At 40.0% G+C, this 18814-nt stretch overlaps 1 protein-coding gene across 2 annotated transcripts in view; it reads right to left on the bottom strand.

Moving 5' to 3' along the window:
- Positions 1-241: 241 nt before the first annotated feature.
- The window catches only part of LOC134224903 (saccharopine dehydrogenase-like oxidoreductase), a 106655-nt gene continuing 88082 nt past the window's right edge, over positions 242-18814 (bottom strand). For both annotated transcript variants that reach the window (XM_062704559.1, XM_062704553.1), the window contains exons 2-4: positions 919-1870; positions 592-860; positions 242-529 (exon numbers count right to left, since the gene is read on the bottom strand). In XM_062704559.1, coding sequence (XP_062560543.1) covers positions 436-529; positions 592-860; positions 919-1833 — 1278 coding nt within the window. In that variant the 5' untranslated portion in view covers positions 1834-1870 and the 3' untranslated portion in view covers positions 242-435. The remainder of the gene's footprint in view (positions 530-591; positions 861-918; positions 1871-18814) is intronic.

Below are 18814 nucleotides of genomic sequence, written 5' to 3'. Positions count from 1 at the left end.
CGTCAAATTGTTGATTCAGTGTTATCTGTCTATAGATGTAAACTTAATAAATGAAATGAAATGTCGCAAGTTTAATTCCAAAACCGAAAAAGGTGTGTCCGTTGGATACCAAAGACTATCATGTGGACAATACAAAATCAGAAATCAAAATTCATAGGATTTAAAATCAATTTTTTTTATAGTCTAGCAAGGATTAAATATAGGATATAGGTATATAATAAGTCTTCAATGACAACACAAGTTCCATGTATGTTAAATATATTTTAGAATCAAGCAACCAACAGTCTTCATACAAGAATATAAGCGATCAAAAAGGATGTTATCATGTTTTGTGTTCTTATGTCTATGTAATGCAGTTTTTTTTAGTATAAATTAAGTTATAAACATATTCGAAACGAATTCAGTTTGAATGGAAATTATAATAATATATCCTCCTCATTCAACCAGCTCAAATTTGAATCCATTCTTGCAGAGCTCCTCAATCAGGTTAGTCTTGTAGTATGCAGCTCCAGGTGCAAATACTCCTCCACTGTGGAAAGAAGATTGTATATAATTGAAGCAGTAAGTTTTAACAAATGCATCGAAACTTACGTGGAAGGCATTTTATCGCTCTGCTTAAGAATGGTCGTTGCCGAAAGGATCAGGGCCACACAGGTAGCTCCATAACCAGGATTGGTACCAGACACCTTTACTTTGAGCTTCTTATTCGGTGGCACCTTGAACTGGTCGGACGGTTCCAGTTGGTCTTCATCTCGGTTCCATCCCTCACCGTTGAAGTACATGGTAAATTCGGTGCTCTTCATCATTTCCTCCGAGGGCCCCTCATGCGATACGAAACCGCCCGAGAATAGTTTTGGGTACTGTTAAAAGAAATTGTGAATGTTTATGGAGAACAGTTTTTCGTTTAAACAAGTATACCTTCAATAGTAGCTGCCGTCCAAGCTTGAACCGAGCCATGATACCAAATACAGCACCAACTAGAATAACGGCCAGCACTTGGAAGATTGATCCAAAAGAAACATAGGCTTTCATCTGTATTGGCCTCTTCTTGTCGTTATCATAGAAATAACGCTGCGATCGCATTACCACCGACCGATCGGACCCGGGGAAGGGAAGGCACCAACGATTGTTGACTAACTTATTTTTGTGCAGCAGTGGGCGATCCTTCAAACGTGGCTGAAAATTGGGAAGCCTTGATTGAAACAGTTGGCTTCTCAATCCACGCAACTCGTTGGCATGCGCTAATCCATAGATGGCCGACTCCCACGTTCCATAGTGAAGGACAGCTCCCCCATCTGACTTCGAAGATGATGTTTCCAAAAAGGTTTCTACAGAATTAACCGTTCCATCGAATTTCTTCTCCAGAAACACCGTCCCCAAGTCCGCCGGAATACTGTCAAAACCGCAAGCGGAAACAACGTAAACCCCCTTTTCCTGTGCTTGCTCATTGTACTGAAGTTGCATGCGTTCCATGTATTGGGGTTCACCGCTGACATCCACGTGGTGGGTGCCGGCTTCGATGCAAGCCTTAACAACCGGTTCGCCATAGAACCGATACGGACCACAGCAGTTGACCACAATCCGGCACTGTTCGGCCATTTTCTTCAGCGAGTCTGGATCTTTGACGTCGGCGACCACCGTTGGCGTTTCCGAGAGATCCTTATCGGCCTTTTTTCCAATTTCGGTGAGGATTTTTGCAAGTTTGTCCTTGCTCCGACCGGCGACGCCCCATTTGAGGCCCTCCAGGAGCTTGATTCCCTCGTAGATGGTGTACTTGCCGGTGAAACCGGTTGCACCGAAAATGATCACATCTAGCGGGCGTTCGGTTGACATGATCGGTCGATTATTGCGGTACTATGGGCACGCAAATCTGGAGAGAAAACAAACAAAAAAAGTCTTTCAGGGCATAATTTAACTAGACACTCTAAAATGGTGAAAACTCCATTGTTTATTTTCTACTAAATGAGATGCACAATTAGATTTGTCCTAATTAGAATTAATTATATAATATAATATAATGTAATATAATATTACAATTATTATAATTAATTAGTCATGCATCCAAATGTGATTCAAATTCTTATTTCTATTATATCAGATCTGACCTCATTTCGTGGATTTATTTTGGAAATGGTAATTGAGCAAGCAAACAATTTCTATACGTATTTGTTCTTCCTATTATGTATCTAAGTTCGCATAAAATATGCGAGTACATCTAACACACCTATAGCATTAAAAAAACAAGATCTCTTTACATCAATATTATAATCAATATTTTTTCAAGGCCAGGTGTTTTCGATGAATAACATCTACTTTAATCCACGTGTTAGTATTATTTACCGACAAGAATGCCAGATAAGCTGTTATTTTTAAACTGCCGAAAAGTCCCAAATGCACTGTTTTGTAATACCTTGTGAATGTTATCAGCAATGGGCGTGTGAGCAGAGCGCGGAATGCATTCAGGAAGAACGGAGCAAGAGAAAGGTTACATTTTTTCGCGTGCATAGCCATTGTCGGTTAGAAGTTCGGCCGGTTTAAAATTAAGCCGCATGTATCGAAAAACGATCAAAGTGAATGGAACCGAATGCAGAAATAGAATAATTGTTTATTCATTTCCCGTTCGGACTGCAACCCCATTCGCGCGATCGCAAAGCCCGCCCGCGGAAGAAGTTATGCGCGTGTGTGGGAGAACTTCAAAGCAGAACTTGTTGCAGCATTAATAACTTTACTGTGACTAATGCCACCTTATTTAGGTTTGGTGAAACGGAATTAAGTTTAGAGTGACTACACCAGTTTTAGCTATGGGTCCTATTCTTTGATAATTTTCATTATTCTTAATTCTGATTTCTAATTAAAGAAACTCAAATATCCTGATTCAGGTTGATTGATAAAGAAGACGACGAATTTAATCAGCCACAATGCTACCGATAGAAGCATAATTGATCCATATTTGCTGTCATTCCCTATCTGCATGGGACAATTATGCGTACATCGGTAGAATATTCTTTGACGATGTTCATTGAGTCAGTAGGAGCCGCCACATCCGGAGAGTTCAAGGAGATCAGATCATGGACACGATGACCGGCGTCAGTCTCCTAGTTAGGGTCCATTGGCATGAAGCGAGGAGCTGGCACGTTCCATTGCGCGGCGCATCAAAAGAGGGATCAACACGGAAGTTCTGCGAAGATTTTTCGTCGAGCTGCCTTTTTAAAGAAGGGGTCGGCTTAAGCGTTACTGGGAACAATAACAGTGTCGGATAGCTTTTCTGAAAAACGCGGCGGAAACCGCAGCTCTTTTGCCGCTACCACTCCGTCCGACAAAAAGAACATCCTAAACACCCATGGGTCGATGACGGATCCCGTCCCGGGATAGTGTGGGGTGGCGGGAAACGCCACTACGGACATTTTGGCTGGCGTTTCACGACACCGATTACCCGGCTGACGTTAAAACCTGGATCAAAAAGATCGTCAGCAAGGATTGGGAGAACCAATGGGCAGCTTCCAGGATCACGCAGCCATGGAAAGGAAAGTCAAAGGATCCATGGCACCCGATTTTGCTCCATAACGCTCATTTTTTCTTTCTTTTTTTTATAGAGGGATGAAGGCAAATCTGCAAACAGACACCTGAAGTTATCACTCAGGGAGAGGGGTTGACAGAAGGCCGACCCACTAAACCCACCCAAGTAGCGGAAGGGTACTTGAGTTACCCTCTCTGATTCCCCAAGGAACTGCCTCCCAGCATTACTTGTAGGGGATAAGAAGTACTTAATGTACTCGCTCATCCAGGAAGGAGCGCCTAACATAGCTCTGGTCCTCACAAGCTCCAATACTCACGCTTCCACGGGTCTTCCGATGACAATTAACCGCCAGCTAAGGGTTGCGTACTTAGCTGGTAGTGTAGCTTGGGCACTGTTGTCCTTCTGACATCACCTAGAGTGCGTCCTGCGAGGTCTGCCTAGAATGTGGTGGTGTTCGACAGTGGGCTCTGTTGAACTTCTATAAAAAACTGCATATGTCCGCAAGCAGGCCCTATCAAAGCGCCGCTCAAAGCGCACTAGCCTAGTCCTGGTGTTGGGTGGGACTTTGAACAAATTTGACCCGACTGATCGAGCGTCTGTTCACTAAGGAGGTGCGGCTCCAACGGCATTCAGCGGCTGAGTATGAAATGCTATTCTCCGTAAGCTATACCTAAGATGGCAGCCCCATCCCGGTGGATAAGGAACCTTGGGCCAACAACCTACTGTTCCCGAAACATAAATTTGTTCGAGAATCCGATAATGAAAGAATACGGACTGATTTTACAGCGACGACTCTTAGCGCGAAACAACGGACACGAATAGGAACATGGAACGTTTTAACTCTAGCCCAGCAAGCTAAATTGGCACAACTTGGCAATGAGGCACGCCGCATGAAGCTTGCGACTAGGACTGAGTGAAGTCTGTTAGTCAAACTTTGGAGAACACAGAACGCCGTCGTGGCAAGTTCTGCTATACTCTGGTTTACGAGGTGAACTCGCTCCCCGGCATCGCGAAGTTGGCTTCTTACTAAGCGCCCAGTCTCAATCTGCGCTTTTGAAGGGGGAACCTTTAAGTGGAAGGATAATTGTTGCCAGATTTAGAACACGGGTCCGAAACCTTACTGTAATCCAATGTTATGCGCCAACCGATGCTGCCGATCAGCAAGACAAAGAGAACTTTTACAGTCAACTCATTGCCGTTGTAGATAGAATTCCGAAGGGTTATATCAAGATCTGTTTTGGCGACTTCATGGCGAAGATCGGATCCGACAACTCGAACCATGAACGCATTATGGGACGCCATGGTCTCGGAGAAATGAGCGAAAACGCAGAATTTTGTGGTAATAACGACATGGTGATCGGGAGATCACTCTTCCTTCATCGACTGGTTCACAAGGTCACATGGGTCTCCCGTGTCGGCTTTACAGAAAATCAAATCGACCACATCTGCATCAGCTGAAAATGGAAACGGAGCCTTCTTCATGTATGGAATAACCGTAGTGCCGATATCGCATCTGATCATCACCTCCAAATTGGCGAAATACGCCTGCGATTCGTCGGCAGGAGGAGAGGGTTGGACGACGGTTCAACACACGCCGACTGGAAGATGCCACGGTGAAACGGTCCTTCGTTAAATAACTGGAGACGCGTGCTGCAGATATTCCGGAAGGTGGCAGCGTGGAATATCAATGGACCGCCATCAAGAATGCTTTCATCGCCACCAGCGATAACAATCTGGACGATCTGCGCACCCAGAGAAAACAATGGATCACCGATGAGACCTGGAGGAAGATAGAGGAGCGAAGAGAAGCCAAAGTCGCGATAGAGCGATCAAAAACCAGAGGAACCAAAGTCCTAGCCCGTCAACGATACTCGGCTCTGGAGAAGGAAGTAAAACGCTCATGTCGATGGGACAAGCGAGCGTGGGCGAACTCTCTGGCCGACGAAGGAGAGAGATCCGCAGCAACCGGGGACATACGATATCTCACGACGCTCAAGCGGGGCGAAGATGAATGGAACGATACCTGTTGACATAGGCGCACGGATCAAGAAAGCAAGCTTTATGAGTTTAAGAAATATCTGGAAAAACAGGCAGATAAGTGAACGCGCCTGGTGAACGGGCTGGATATTATTAAGCTTATAAAACACGGCATACTACGGTGGGCTGGACACGTTTTTCGTATGCCGGAAGAACGTTAAGCGAAGATTATATTTAGTAGAGAACCCGGAAGAGGCCCCAGGCTTCGTGGAAAGTCGCGTACACGATGGCTTTTTGCAGTTGAAGAGGACCTGAGGGCGCTCAATGTTCAGGGCGACTGGAAGCGATTGGCCCATGATCGAGTCCAGTGGAGAAGGATACTCCATTCGGCGTAGGTTCATCGAAGAGCTGTAGCCCATCAAGTATCAAGTAAGTCAGTGAACGCAAAAAAATACGAAGTTTCAACTCTAACGTGAAATCTGTGCTGTTATACGTTAACGGAACATGGTGTGTATCAGTGGAGAACACTCAACGGCTGCAGGTGTTCATCAACGATGCCTGCGGTATATAATTCGGGCCTGGTGGCCTCACAACTGGATCTCAAACAACGAGCTCCATCGTCGTTGTCACCAGAGGCCGATAGCAACAGAAATTCGAGATAGGAAGTGGGGCTGGGTCGGCCACACTCTACGTAGGGGCGGAAACGAAATCTGTAAACAAGCATTAGACTGGAACCTAGCGGGACATCGCAGCAGAGGCAGACCCAGAGGCTCATGGCGGCGAAGCCTCAATAAAGAAATAAAGGAGGCGACCGAAATCTAACCTGGCAACAGATTAAAGCGATAGCTGAACATCAAGTCGGCCCTTTGTACCACCGGAGGTGAACAGGCTCCATAAGTCATTCATGCTCATACAAGCACTCATCCCGTATGAGGCTTACTTGGGTTCTCTCTCTAACATACCCCTTCCTGACACACACTGACACGCTGACACTCTCTCTGACGCACCAAATATATGGTGCATATACATTAGACTGGCCCAGATTACTATGGGGAGAAAAAAATGTTGTCGAATTCCACGGGGCACCCCCCAGGATTGTATCTTTGGGTGAGAAAACCAATCTCTGAAAATTTCAGCTCAATCGCTTGTTGCATAAGCTGGCGCATTTGATTTGAAGTTTGTATGGGGATTTCAGCCAAAATGTATAGGAAAATACACCTCCGTCACTCATTCGATCTGGAAATTGGTTCAGATTGCTCGATTGACCTCAGAATTGCAAAAACGGCAGTTGGTATGCTACAGAACAATTTCACAGAACATTACATGATGATTAAATAAACTTTTATATAATTTTCGGCTGAATTATTAGGAGCTGATTTGTGTATTTTTGCGTTTTTTTATCGAATCGCATCAGCCGAAACCCATATAAAAGTTCATTTAATCATCATACAATGTTCTGTGAAATTGTTCTGTAGCATACCAACTGCCGTTTCTGCAATTCTGAGGTCAATCGAGCAATCAGAACCAATTTCCAGATCGAATGAGTGACGGAGGTGTATTTTCCTATACATTTTGGCTGAAATCCCCATACAAACTTCAAATCAAATGCGCCAGCTTATGCAACAAGCGATTGAGCTGAAATTTTCAGAGATTGGTTTTCTCACCCAAAGATACAATCCTGGGGGGTGCCCCGTGGAATTAGACAACTTTTTGTTTCCTGGGCCAGTCTAATATACATATTGCATATGCTTACGGGTCGTACATATATTACGTAAGCAATTTTTCTGGATTTTTCGATCCCCCTACCCCCCATGTATAATTTTTTTCATACAAATGATTTTTATTTATATGGTGCGTAACGACAGACCCCCTCCCTCCATAAGTGCTTACGTAATATGTGTACGGCCCCAATATGAGTCTTACTTGGATGCTCACTCTGCCACCTGATTCACGCTCTAGCACACCAATTTGAGACTTATTTGGGTGCTCACTCTAGCACACCTTGTCACTCCTCCTGAGACACCATGTAGGACTTACTTAGGTTCTCACTTCTGACATGCCATGCGAGGCTGACTTTGGGTCCTCGCCTCTAACATACCATGTGAGTCTGACTTGGGTGTTCACTCTACTCTTCTCTGCCTGATGTGTCGATAGCGATCAATGAGCTAGACTTTACTAAGGTGGCGCAGATCAGCGCTGCGTGCCACTAGTTGTCTCTTTTACTCAACCGTTGATCTTATGCAACGCAAATAGTGACGTCACTAATTGCGTTGCATAAGATCAGCGGGAGAATAAAAGAGACAACTAGTGGCACGCAGCGCTGATTTGCGCCACCTTAGTAAAGTCTAGCTCCTTGGATAGCGATAGGTACCAGTGTTGCCACAAGTACAGATTTATCTGGAAAGATACAGATTTTTTAACAAATTTTGGTACAGATTCTGTACGGTAGGGTAAAACGACCTATTATGGAGGGGTTAAGCACCGTGTCAAAACAAAATTGATTTCAAAAATTCTCCAAAAATTACCTTTTGGTCGATTTCCACAGCCTAGTAGTTGAATAGAATGCTTGTTAACTATAGTTTCGTAAATATTACGTCAATTGTGCTGAACTTTTGTTGTTTTGTTTTTAACACAATAAAAATAAAATACCGCAATAATAGGACGCAGTTGCCTATCGTTGCGATATTTTTTGAAGGTCAGTCCTATTGTTGCGGTATTGCATGTAATTCTTATGGAGAGCAATACCGCAACAATAGGACCTTAGCACTACCGCAATAATAGGCTCAAAGGATTCATATTTTCAACGAAAAATGTTGATTTTTCATCATTTTGAACGGAATTTTGTCAAACAAAAGCTGTTCTAGTCGTTAATCCGAAGAGTTTTAGCGTACCTACAATTGTTTTTAATGTTATTATATCCAGAATGGGCTACTTTAACACTACCGCAACATTAGGACATACCACAACGATAGGACGTTTTACCCTACAGATTACAGATTTTTACCAAAAAGTACAGATTGGTACAGATTTTTAACACAGCATTAGAAAAGTAAATTTACTTCTGTTAATCATTCTCTGACGATAGGAATGATTGCGATTTTCATTTGAGATTTTTCCAGATGAGAACAGTAGGCAAAACTCATAAACTCAAAACTCAAAACTCAGAACAATGGATACTCTTGCGTTTGTAAACAATAAATTGCCCCCAAATTTATTATACACATTTTAGAGCTAAATGATTTTTTGGGAAATGAGTGAAATGATTCGTTTTAGCATGAAAAACTCAGACGTGATGCATTATTTTAAAATTGCAAATGAGTTAGTTCGCGTGGGAGCGCTCAATGATTGAGTTTTATGAATGATTTTACCAACACTGGGCAAGTTATCACCGCCTATAACTTCGCATCAAACTATAATAAACACAAAATTATCATTCGAATATAAACCTTATTAATACCAACTAAATGTCAACACTGTCAACAGTACCGTTAAATATTGTTTCATATTATGGCACTGCGATAGGATTTCTTCCTATTAGTTCAAAATGTAATACTTACGATAAATGCTTGAAACTAAGATATGATTTTTGAACGATTCTTATTCGCTGGTGAGTTTTTATCAATTGATAATTCAAACTTACATCGCGTGTGAGTGTTCATCAGCTTTGATTTATATAAAATATAATCTTTCCAATCTCTACTTCACAGAGAAACAGACGTCTCACTCAACATATGTTCCATCGTACACCTTTTTAACGGTTTATTTAACTTTTTGTAGGTGGTCAATCGGCCACCGATGGCGCTTTCATCGATTTTGCTTGTGTTTGACGTTTGCACACTACCGCCATCTGGTTGCCGCTTGGCCACTCACCGGGATTTTAGCATTGGGGGACAATGTTTTCGTGACGATGATTTTGATTGCATTTTGTTCTAAGTGAGACGTCTGTTTCTCTGTGTCTACTTGGTTATAAAACAAATGTTTAAAAATGCAAGTCAAAACGAGGAGTTTGTATTCTATTTAGTTTTAATGCCATATAAAACTATCGTTAGTTAAAAAGTGACAAAATAATATCAACTTAACCCTAGTAACACTGACGGTTCTATCATGGTTTTATAGCATACTTTGAGTAAATCGTTGTCTCCAAAAGCATTATAAATCATTATTATTACTTGGGATGCAGGAAGAAATATTGAATATTAAACGATATGTAAAATAGTATCTAATGTCAAAAATATGAAGTAAAATTACAGGAAGTTACTATTTTACAGGTAACCAAAGAATATGTTAACTACAACTTATTGCAATACGTTTTCATAAGAAATCACTGAAATTTATAAAAATGCTTTTCCACGAATGAATTGGTTTGCATCGCTTAATTGACTTATAATTGTACATTTATGGGTAATTTTCCATATTGTCTGGTACAGATTTTGGTACAGATTTTTGAAGATTTTGGTACAGATGAAAAAGATTTTTGAGGCCATGGTACAGATAAAAATGTGGCAACACTGATAGGTACAAACAGATCTACGCGACGACCCTCCTACCTCGGCATGTGCAGTCCATACTAACACCTATGCGTCACTCTTCTGCCATGCCAATCACAAAGTTAGTCATGCTTGTCGACTGCTGCTCGGCGCGCCAAATTCTCTGCAAGCTGCAGGCCTGATTGCAGTCGAAACTGCGTTCCACTTCTCCACCGCTTGGCACATGCTCTGGATAAGGGTATCCGGGGTTGTGCCGACCGCAAACGTCTAGCATAGCTTTTATTTCGACGTCGAAAGTTTCATCAACACCTGGGCAGTCAGGGCATCATCATCATGCTCCATAAGCTTGAGCAGATTTGAATAAAAACTTATTCAGCACTGACCACGGTGTGTTTGTCCGAAGATGCTTATTTTCAAAAAATCAGTATCTCTAAAACACTCACTACACGAACGTATAGGTTTTCCTCTTTCACGTAGGTGCATTTTTAAAATGTTCTATCGGGGGTCATTTTCCATACATTTAATCGGCTATCATTTGAGATTTCTATGGAGTTTGTCCCAAAAATAGTGAAAAGAATAAAAATTGTTCTAGATCCCCCGATAGAATATTTTAGTTTACCCACTATGTATATGAAGGAGAGCACTTTCACGTGGTGGGTGTTTCAGAGATACTGATTTTTGAAAAATAATATTTCCCCATAGACACAACGTGACCGTTTTAAGTTTGCGTATAAACTAGTGTATGGGAAAAAATAGTAGTTTGTGCAACTTGTTGCAAAAAGATGATTTTTTCAGCACGAGTTGCACGTTTATCCGGCGAGGCTTGCCGAGTTGGATAAATACTACGAGTGCTGAAAAAATCGAGTTTTGCAACGAGTTGCAAACGCTATTTTTTGCAATGACGAAAAATGGGCTTAAATATGATAAATCTGTACCACAATGGTACAATTTTATTTACTTACCATTTACTTAACATGTCAATCTTACCAAATAATCATGTTGCTGCAGAAAACCAGCCCGGTGGCATCCCAACAAACATTGGAAGCTAATAAAGCGCTTATTTAATGGAAAATTGTCTTCTTCAGCTGAAAAACTAGCTTATTCAGCATAAATTGTTTGTTGGGATCCCTGTCTCACACAATTGAGATTCTCACGTCCGAATGTGTGAGTGGCGATAAAAGGAAAACAAACACTCCTAGATGGTGCAACTCAGCAAAGATTGGGTAAAAATGAGTATATTTCCATATATTTTTAGACTTTTTTGAAATCATTGTGATGACCCGATCATTTTTGAGGTTATGAGCAGAAGGAAAACAAACATGTATTTACACATGACGAATTGCACATTAGTGCGAGCGCTAAACGTCTCTCATCTCTATTAAGATTCTCACGTCCGAATGTGTGAGTGGCGATAAAAGGAAAACAAACACTCCTAGATGGTGCTACTCAGCAAAGTTTGGGTAAAAATGAGTATATTTCCATATATTTTTTGACTCCTTCGCAACCATCGTGATGACACGATCAATTTTGAGGTTATGAGCAGAAGGAAAACAAACATGTATTTACACATGCTGAATTGCACATCAGTGTGCGAGCGTTAAACGTCACTCATCTCTATAGGTTTGTTTTGCAGCCAACACTACGCAACCGTATCCCACTGACAGTTATGTATCCTAATGGAAATCAAATGTGATGTTTGTAAACAAAACACATACTATCATGAATTTTATACTGAGATGTTGGCTACAAAAACATGGCGTCGTGCCACCGACCTGCAGAAAACAAACAGATTCCATATTATCGTGCCCCATTGTGTGTTCGACAGACCATAAAGCGATAGATAAACCTGCCTTTGGAATTGGATGTCATGCGGCCATAAAAAAGCCCATAATTTAGCTGAAAGTGGTCATGTAACTATTGTTTTAATGCTGGTTTTCCATTATAGCACCCAAATGAGTGCTATAATGGCCTTTATGCAACCCATTTGAGTTGCATAATGTTCATTAAAGCACCCATGTCATTGGTATGGAAAAGTAGGCCGTTTTATCACTCAAACGCCAACTGTAAACCAGGTATTATGATCAGGAATTGCAAAAAAATTTTTTTTCATTATAACCATTATAGCACTTCCCCATTAAGTGCAGGCGAAAAGAAACCCTACTCAAAATGAATATACCCAAGAGCTTTCATTTAACGAAAAACCGCATAAACGTATCAAACGATTGAGCTGGGCGGTAAAATTAATTAATTACTTATAATTATTTCACAAATGCATATCCTCAACGTGTTCGATTCATCATCCACGTTTTACCACGTCACAAGAACCTCTTCGAGATTTTAGGGGTCGATTCAATTCGCCATGCGTCACCCAGACGGAATGGATCAGCTGCCGATAGTGCTTTCGTGCGTGACGACGCATATTTTAGTATAAAATATTATTCGATTTATTGGTTGTTTCATAATAAGGAGAAAGGATGTCAAGCGTGCGATTCAACTATGCATTGAAAACAAAACCTGTTTTAGTTTTGTAGATTTTATGCAGTGTCATTGTTATTTTTCCAAATTCTCCACCTTCTGCGGTTAGGTTAGACTGGGTTGGAAGATTAAAATATTTTGAGTAAATCGATTAACTTGACTTGAAGGTGATTCGAGGTCTCTAATCACCTCCTTTTAAACTTTGAATTGAAAGAATGTTGAACATGATGTTCTTTACTCACGAATCTAACATCATTTGTCTAACATAATATTGATTAAAAAGGATTAAAAACTGGAAACCGGAGATCTAGGTGTAGATAAAAGACGGTACATGCAGAAGACGAATGAACCACAAATTGTATCAGCTGCGAATCGGGCCTTCTACGGATTACATAACCAGCTTAGGTCCCGCAATATTCAGACGAAATTTGCTCTATACAAAACTCTGATGCGATTGACCGTGAACCAAACCGCGGGCTGTTATGGCAGCCTATAACCATGGAGCACCTAAACGACTTCGAATTGGCTGATGACGTTGCACTCCTCGCGCAACGGCGCTCTGATATGCAGAGTAAGCTCAACGACCTTGCCGAACGCTCCTCTTCGGCAGGTTTAGTCATCAACGTCAACAAAACCAAATCGCTGGATATAAACACGGTGACTCCTTCCAGTTTCACAGTAGCCGGGCAACCAGTGGAGAATGTTGAAAGCTTCCAATATATCAGTAGCCAAATGGCGTCAGACGGCGGTACCAAGATCGACATAATCGCACGGATCAAGAAAGCAAGGGCTGTCTTTGCGAGTTAATACGAATTTTTAACTCTAACGAGAAATCTGGGCTGTTATACGCTAGCGAAACATGGTGTGTATCAGTGGAGAACACTCAACGGCTGCAGGTGTTCATTAACAGATGCCTGCGGTATATAATTCGGGCCTGGTGGCCTCACAACTGGATCTCAAACAACGAGCTCCATCGTCGTTGTCACCAGAGGCCGATAGCAACAGAAATTCGGGATCGGAAGTGGGGCTGGGTCGGCCACACTCTACGTAGGGGCGGAAACGAAATCTGTAAACAAGCATTAGACTGGAACCCAGCGGGACATCGCAGCAGAGGCAGACCCAGAGGCTCATTGCGGCGAAGCCTCAATAAAGAAATAAAAGAAGTCGACCGAAATCTAACCTGGCAACAGGTTAAAGCGATAGCCGGGCAACGCTCAGGGAGATCTTTCAAGTCGGCCCTTTGCACCACCGGAGGTGTACAGGTGTAAGTAAAGTAAAACTCTGATTCTACTAGCGGCCCTTTATGGACATGAATCATGGACGTTAAAAGAGGCGGACCGGAGAGATTTCGGGGTCTTTGAGCGAAAACTTCTGCGTATAATACTCGGAGGGAAACTAGAAAATGTTATGTAGCGTGGACGCATGAATAAAGAGCTGTATCGAGTTTACAAAGAAGAAAATATTGTGAATCGTATAAAATACAGAAGACTTCACCCTACCAGCACACATATTCCACAGAGGTTACTGCAACTCATATGAGACCGGTTTCAGTCACAATCAAGTTGCTGCAGCCATTTTTGTCTGACTTGTGCTGCTCGGGCAGTGGGCTGGTCACTTAGTGCGAATAGCGGAAGAAATAATAGCGAAAACAATATTCAACAAAGAACCAGATAGGGGCCGGTGACTTCGTGGAAGGCCACGAACACGCTGGCTGCACGCGGTGGAATCGGACCTGGGGACCCTGAATGTTCGCAGAAACTGGAGGAACATCTCTACAATACGCCAGGCATAGGTGTATCGACGCTGTAGCCAACCAGGTATCCAGGTAGGTATTTCTTTGTTTGACGATAAGATGAGTATAATATTATGTTGAATGATATGGAAAACGGGACAGTTCCCCTACACGCAGAAAAAACTCTTGTGAATTCAATAAGATTTGACGTAAAGTCAAAAAGCATTTCAATTTGTTTTGGCGGTAATAAGAATTCATTATTGTTTCAACAATCCAGTTTTATTGTTTGTCAAAAATCGCGTCTTATTAAAATAATAAGAGAATCTGTTTGAAGTTTTGAGAGTCTTGGATCCATGTTATGATGGTTTGTTTCTTTGCTAATTGTGCGTTACTGGTTGATAATAATAATAATAGTATTGTTGTTATTAACATATTTTTTCTAATTGAATCAATCATAATATCAATGAAAAAAGGCATCAGATAATTGTTGTTTCAACAATATTTTGTATTAAAATTAAAGCATTTTCTTTCTTTCATAATTACTGTTGATTAGAATAAGGACACTTTATTGTACTTTATATTGATTTATTTCCTCTCAAATATGTTACTATTATAATAGTAGTTGGTTACATTTTATTGCATGGAATTCCTTACACTGAGCACCCACAATGCAACTTAAAATAATGCTAAGTATTCTTGAACTTAAATTTGAAAATATCAGTAACTTAAATTTGAAGGTACCACTGTGCGGCGACGCTCCAGAGGTACTTCCCTGTTTTAGCATTTTAAAGGTAGCGTTCACGCGCGCGAAGTAACTGATGACACAGCTACGACGTTCGTCCTGATCGGTAGTCCCAATTCCAGGCCATTTTCCAATACGATCTTTGATTCGGATTTGGCTTTCACCGCACCGGATGTTACCTGCTCAAGTTGGATACAAATAGGAACGACCAAGTTTTCTAATTCGTCGTCGATTATGCTGGGCCTGTAGATAATAACAGTGGCAAAATCTGAAGAGGATTTAAAATGATAATAGAATAATCACTTACCTTCAATTTGAAGTGAAATATCGAGCAAGAAAGGCAAGTATGAGCAGGGCAAAACGATTTTTTTTTTTCGAAAATTGTATTAGAACGCGTTTGGAAATTAATCGAACTGCTGTACGGGTGACATTTTTCAGATTTACATAAATAAAAACGAGGGAGTGGTTTCTGTTTTTCTGCTGCATTCATGCGTTACTCGGGGGTTACGGGGTTGTTGCGTTCGCTATCCGAGGGAGCAGGCGGATAAATTCGCAGTAAATTTGATTATTATGCTTTTTGTTTCTACAATATTTGTGACTGAAAATTGTCTTATTGAATCAAACATAATTTAGTTTGAAATTCATGTGAGTTAATATTGTATAAATAATAATATTTTATATATTTTCAAATGGATTTTACTATATGGATGGAACAATTGTTATTTTTGTTTCAATGGGTACAAATTTCTGTCCGTGTAAAACAGTACATTCTGTTAAGATTATTATTTTGAGCTTTTTAGTGGAATGTCTTCACGTGTCATAAGACGAATTTGTACAATCCCATTTAATTCCACCACTTTATTTTCCTTGACAGATACGTATTTCGACCTCAACAGTAAGGCCGTCTTCAGTGTCTCGTACTTGACTCGAGTCAAGTCTTTTTTAGGTCTTCTGAATCGTAGTTTTATAAAACACATGTCTATTAGTACTTGGTACTATTTCCTTCTAAGTTCCAAAAACTTTGAAACCAAATACACAACCAACACTAAAGGCTGGATCACAATAGCGCGCTGCTCGTCGCGTCGCGTTGCTGAGCGTTGAAGTCAGCGTTTTGTACTGGATGGATTCCAAAATGCATGATTTATTGCTCATCAGAAATTTTTAAATTAAGTGAGAAAAATATTAACAAACATAGTATTCAGAAAGAATATAAAATCGGCTAAAACAATTATTATAAAAATCCTGCATTGCTCTATAAATCTTCGAATTTCTTGTGTAAATTCCAGGGTTGGGAAAAATCAAATTTTCGAAAAATCGAGAATGATCAAACTCACTCGCGATTTTACTTTTAAATTATCAAGTGATTAAAACTCGCCAGCGCTTAAGAATCGTTTGAAAATCGTTTCTTCATTTGAAGCATTTACCGTTACCTTTTAAACTATTTTTCCTTACTAGCATGAAACTATAACGCCAAATAGAAGGTATAACGGGACTGTTGACAATTAGCTATTATTAGTGAAGATTAATGATTGAATGAAAATTTGGTGTTTATTATCGTTTGAGTACAAAATTTGAGAAGTTGTCGCCGGCGACAACTCGCCTACTGTTTTCACGTGAAAAGTGTTCACATGAAAATTGCAATCATGATCGTCTGATAATGATTAAGCACAACACTGGTAAATTCCATAAAAGTTTCCGTGAAAGTTTCGAATAATTTCTTGTAAAAATTTCAAAGAATTTCTCTCAGAATTCCACCGAAAATTTATACAAAAATTATACCGAAAATGAAATCAACAATGGAATTTTCGGAGGAATTCCTAGATTAGTTCCCAAAGAAATCCTGAAAGAATTCCGGTGGAAACTTCAAGATTTCCACTGGGAGATCCTCCAGGAGTTCTACTGGCAGTTTCTCCAAGAATTCCTCCAGGATTTACTCCGAGAATCATTCCGGTAGTTCTATCTGCAGTTCCTGAGGGGGTTCCTCTGAAAATTCTTCGGGGAATTCATTCAGGCTTTCCTTCTGGACTTCATTTAGGCTTCTTCAGGAATTTATGTAGAAATTCCTCTAGAAACTCCTCCGAGAATTTCTCTGGGAGGCTAATATTGACCATAATTAAGGTACAGTGGGGTAAATGGGGTAAGTGAAAGAACGCAAGTATTTCACTGATGAAGCACAGAATTATTCAATTTCGTGATACGTGGTAATAATAAATCTATTTATTTTATTTTTATTTATTTATTTATTTATTTCGTCAAACATAATGTAGACTACATTAAAAAACTTATAACTATGTTCTATTGTAACTAATGTTCCTAAAATATTTTCTTAGGCTCATACGAGGCATGGCTAAATCAATTGCTTCACAATACTGATTGTAAACAGACATCATTTGATTCATTGGACTAAATTTTGCATAATTTGTTCGATGATGACAGGTGGCAAACAAGTTTCGATTTCTCAATTGCCGAGTAGGAGTGTAAAAATTTAAACAAGACAATAGTTTGGTGGAATCAATGCGGTGCGAAACAATATCATTCACAAATGAGATCATGGCAAACTCACGACGCTTTTTCAATGATTGGATATCTATAAGCATACATCGCGCCTCGTACGACGGAAGTGGGAATGTTGTCCATCCTAATTTGCGTAAGGCATATAAAAGGAATTGCTTTTGAATTGATTCTATTCGATCATCATGTGATTTCATATACGGAGACCATACAATACTACAATATTCTATAATTGATCTGACATACGCAACGTACAAAGTTTTAATTGTATAGGGATCTTGAAAGTTATAACTAAATCTTTTAATAAAACTGAGCATATTTGTTGCTCTATGGCAGTGGTCCCCAGCATGCTTACTACCAAGGGCCATACAGCAATTTAGAACTGTTGAAGCGGGCCGCAGTATATTTGCAACATTTGTTTCATTTAGAATTTTAAAGTTGATTCAAAATTAATTTTATATCTATTACACAATTTGAAAAAAAAAATGTTGCCGTGTATCTTCTATATTATTTATTTGTAAGAGTCTAAGAACATTCTATTTTATGGGTTTTAGAGCCATAACTGACTTTTAGTTTATGCTAACAGATAGAGTAAGGCTCTAATAAATCGTCTCCATTCCGGCTTTTGTCCTCCTATTTTGAAATATTTATTTCTCGAAAACTATTTGTTCAAAACAGGTAAAGTTCGAGTTTTTCCATAGAATTATTGAACTGCTATGGAAAAACTTGAACTTTAACTGCGGAATTGAAACAAAAAAAAATCCTTTCGCAACAACATCTTTTCAGCATAGTTTGCAGAACATTTTTGAGCTATTTTTAAAAGTGATTATATGCCGTTTGATTCTAAGATTTCGAACTTTTGATGTAACCCTTCATTGTTCACTGCAAAACAGTAACGATTCCTCAGCCTCAATTTAAATGTTCAAGGAATTCGAATATTCGAATATGCAAAAATCTGCGCGGAAATGTAACACATAAAGAGATTTTGTCAGCTTTATTATTTCTGGAAATTAAATTTTGATTTAAACAGTTAATCGAAATCTTCCTATTCTGTGTCATTGAACAAATAAAAAGTGAGATTACAAAACCACGCTGATTATAGCTTGTTACGTAGAATGCCAGCGGTGTTGAGAAAAATCCAGTAAATCTGCATTCCGCATTATTTACCGTGTTTTCAGCTTTCCGATCAATTGAATTTTACTGAAAGGTTTTATTCATCAGCTGGACAAAATGTTGACTTTTTTTTTAAATATTTTTCGTTGCGTAAAGTACGTTAATAGTCAGAAATCAAGCAATAAGAAATTCAAATATCAGAGCAGTGTAATGCAACATTATTTTGACCTCAAGTTAAACATTTAGCTTGATTGAATCTG

This window comes from Armigeres subalbatus, chromosome 1 (genome assembly GCF_024139115.2).
Source record: "Armigeres subalbatus isolate Guangzhou_Male chromosome 1, GZ_Asu_2, whole genome shotgun sequence".
NCBI lineage: Eukaryota > Metazoa > Arthropoda > Insecta > Diptera > Culicidae > Armigeres > Armigeres subalbatus.
The sequence above is the reverse complement of the archived record's forward strand: the minus strand, read 5'-3'. Positions and strand labels throughout refer to the sequence as shown.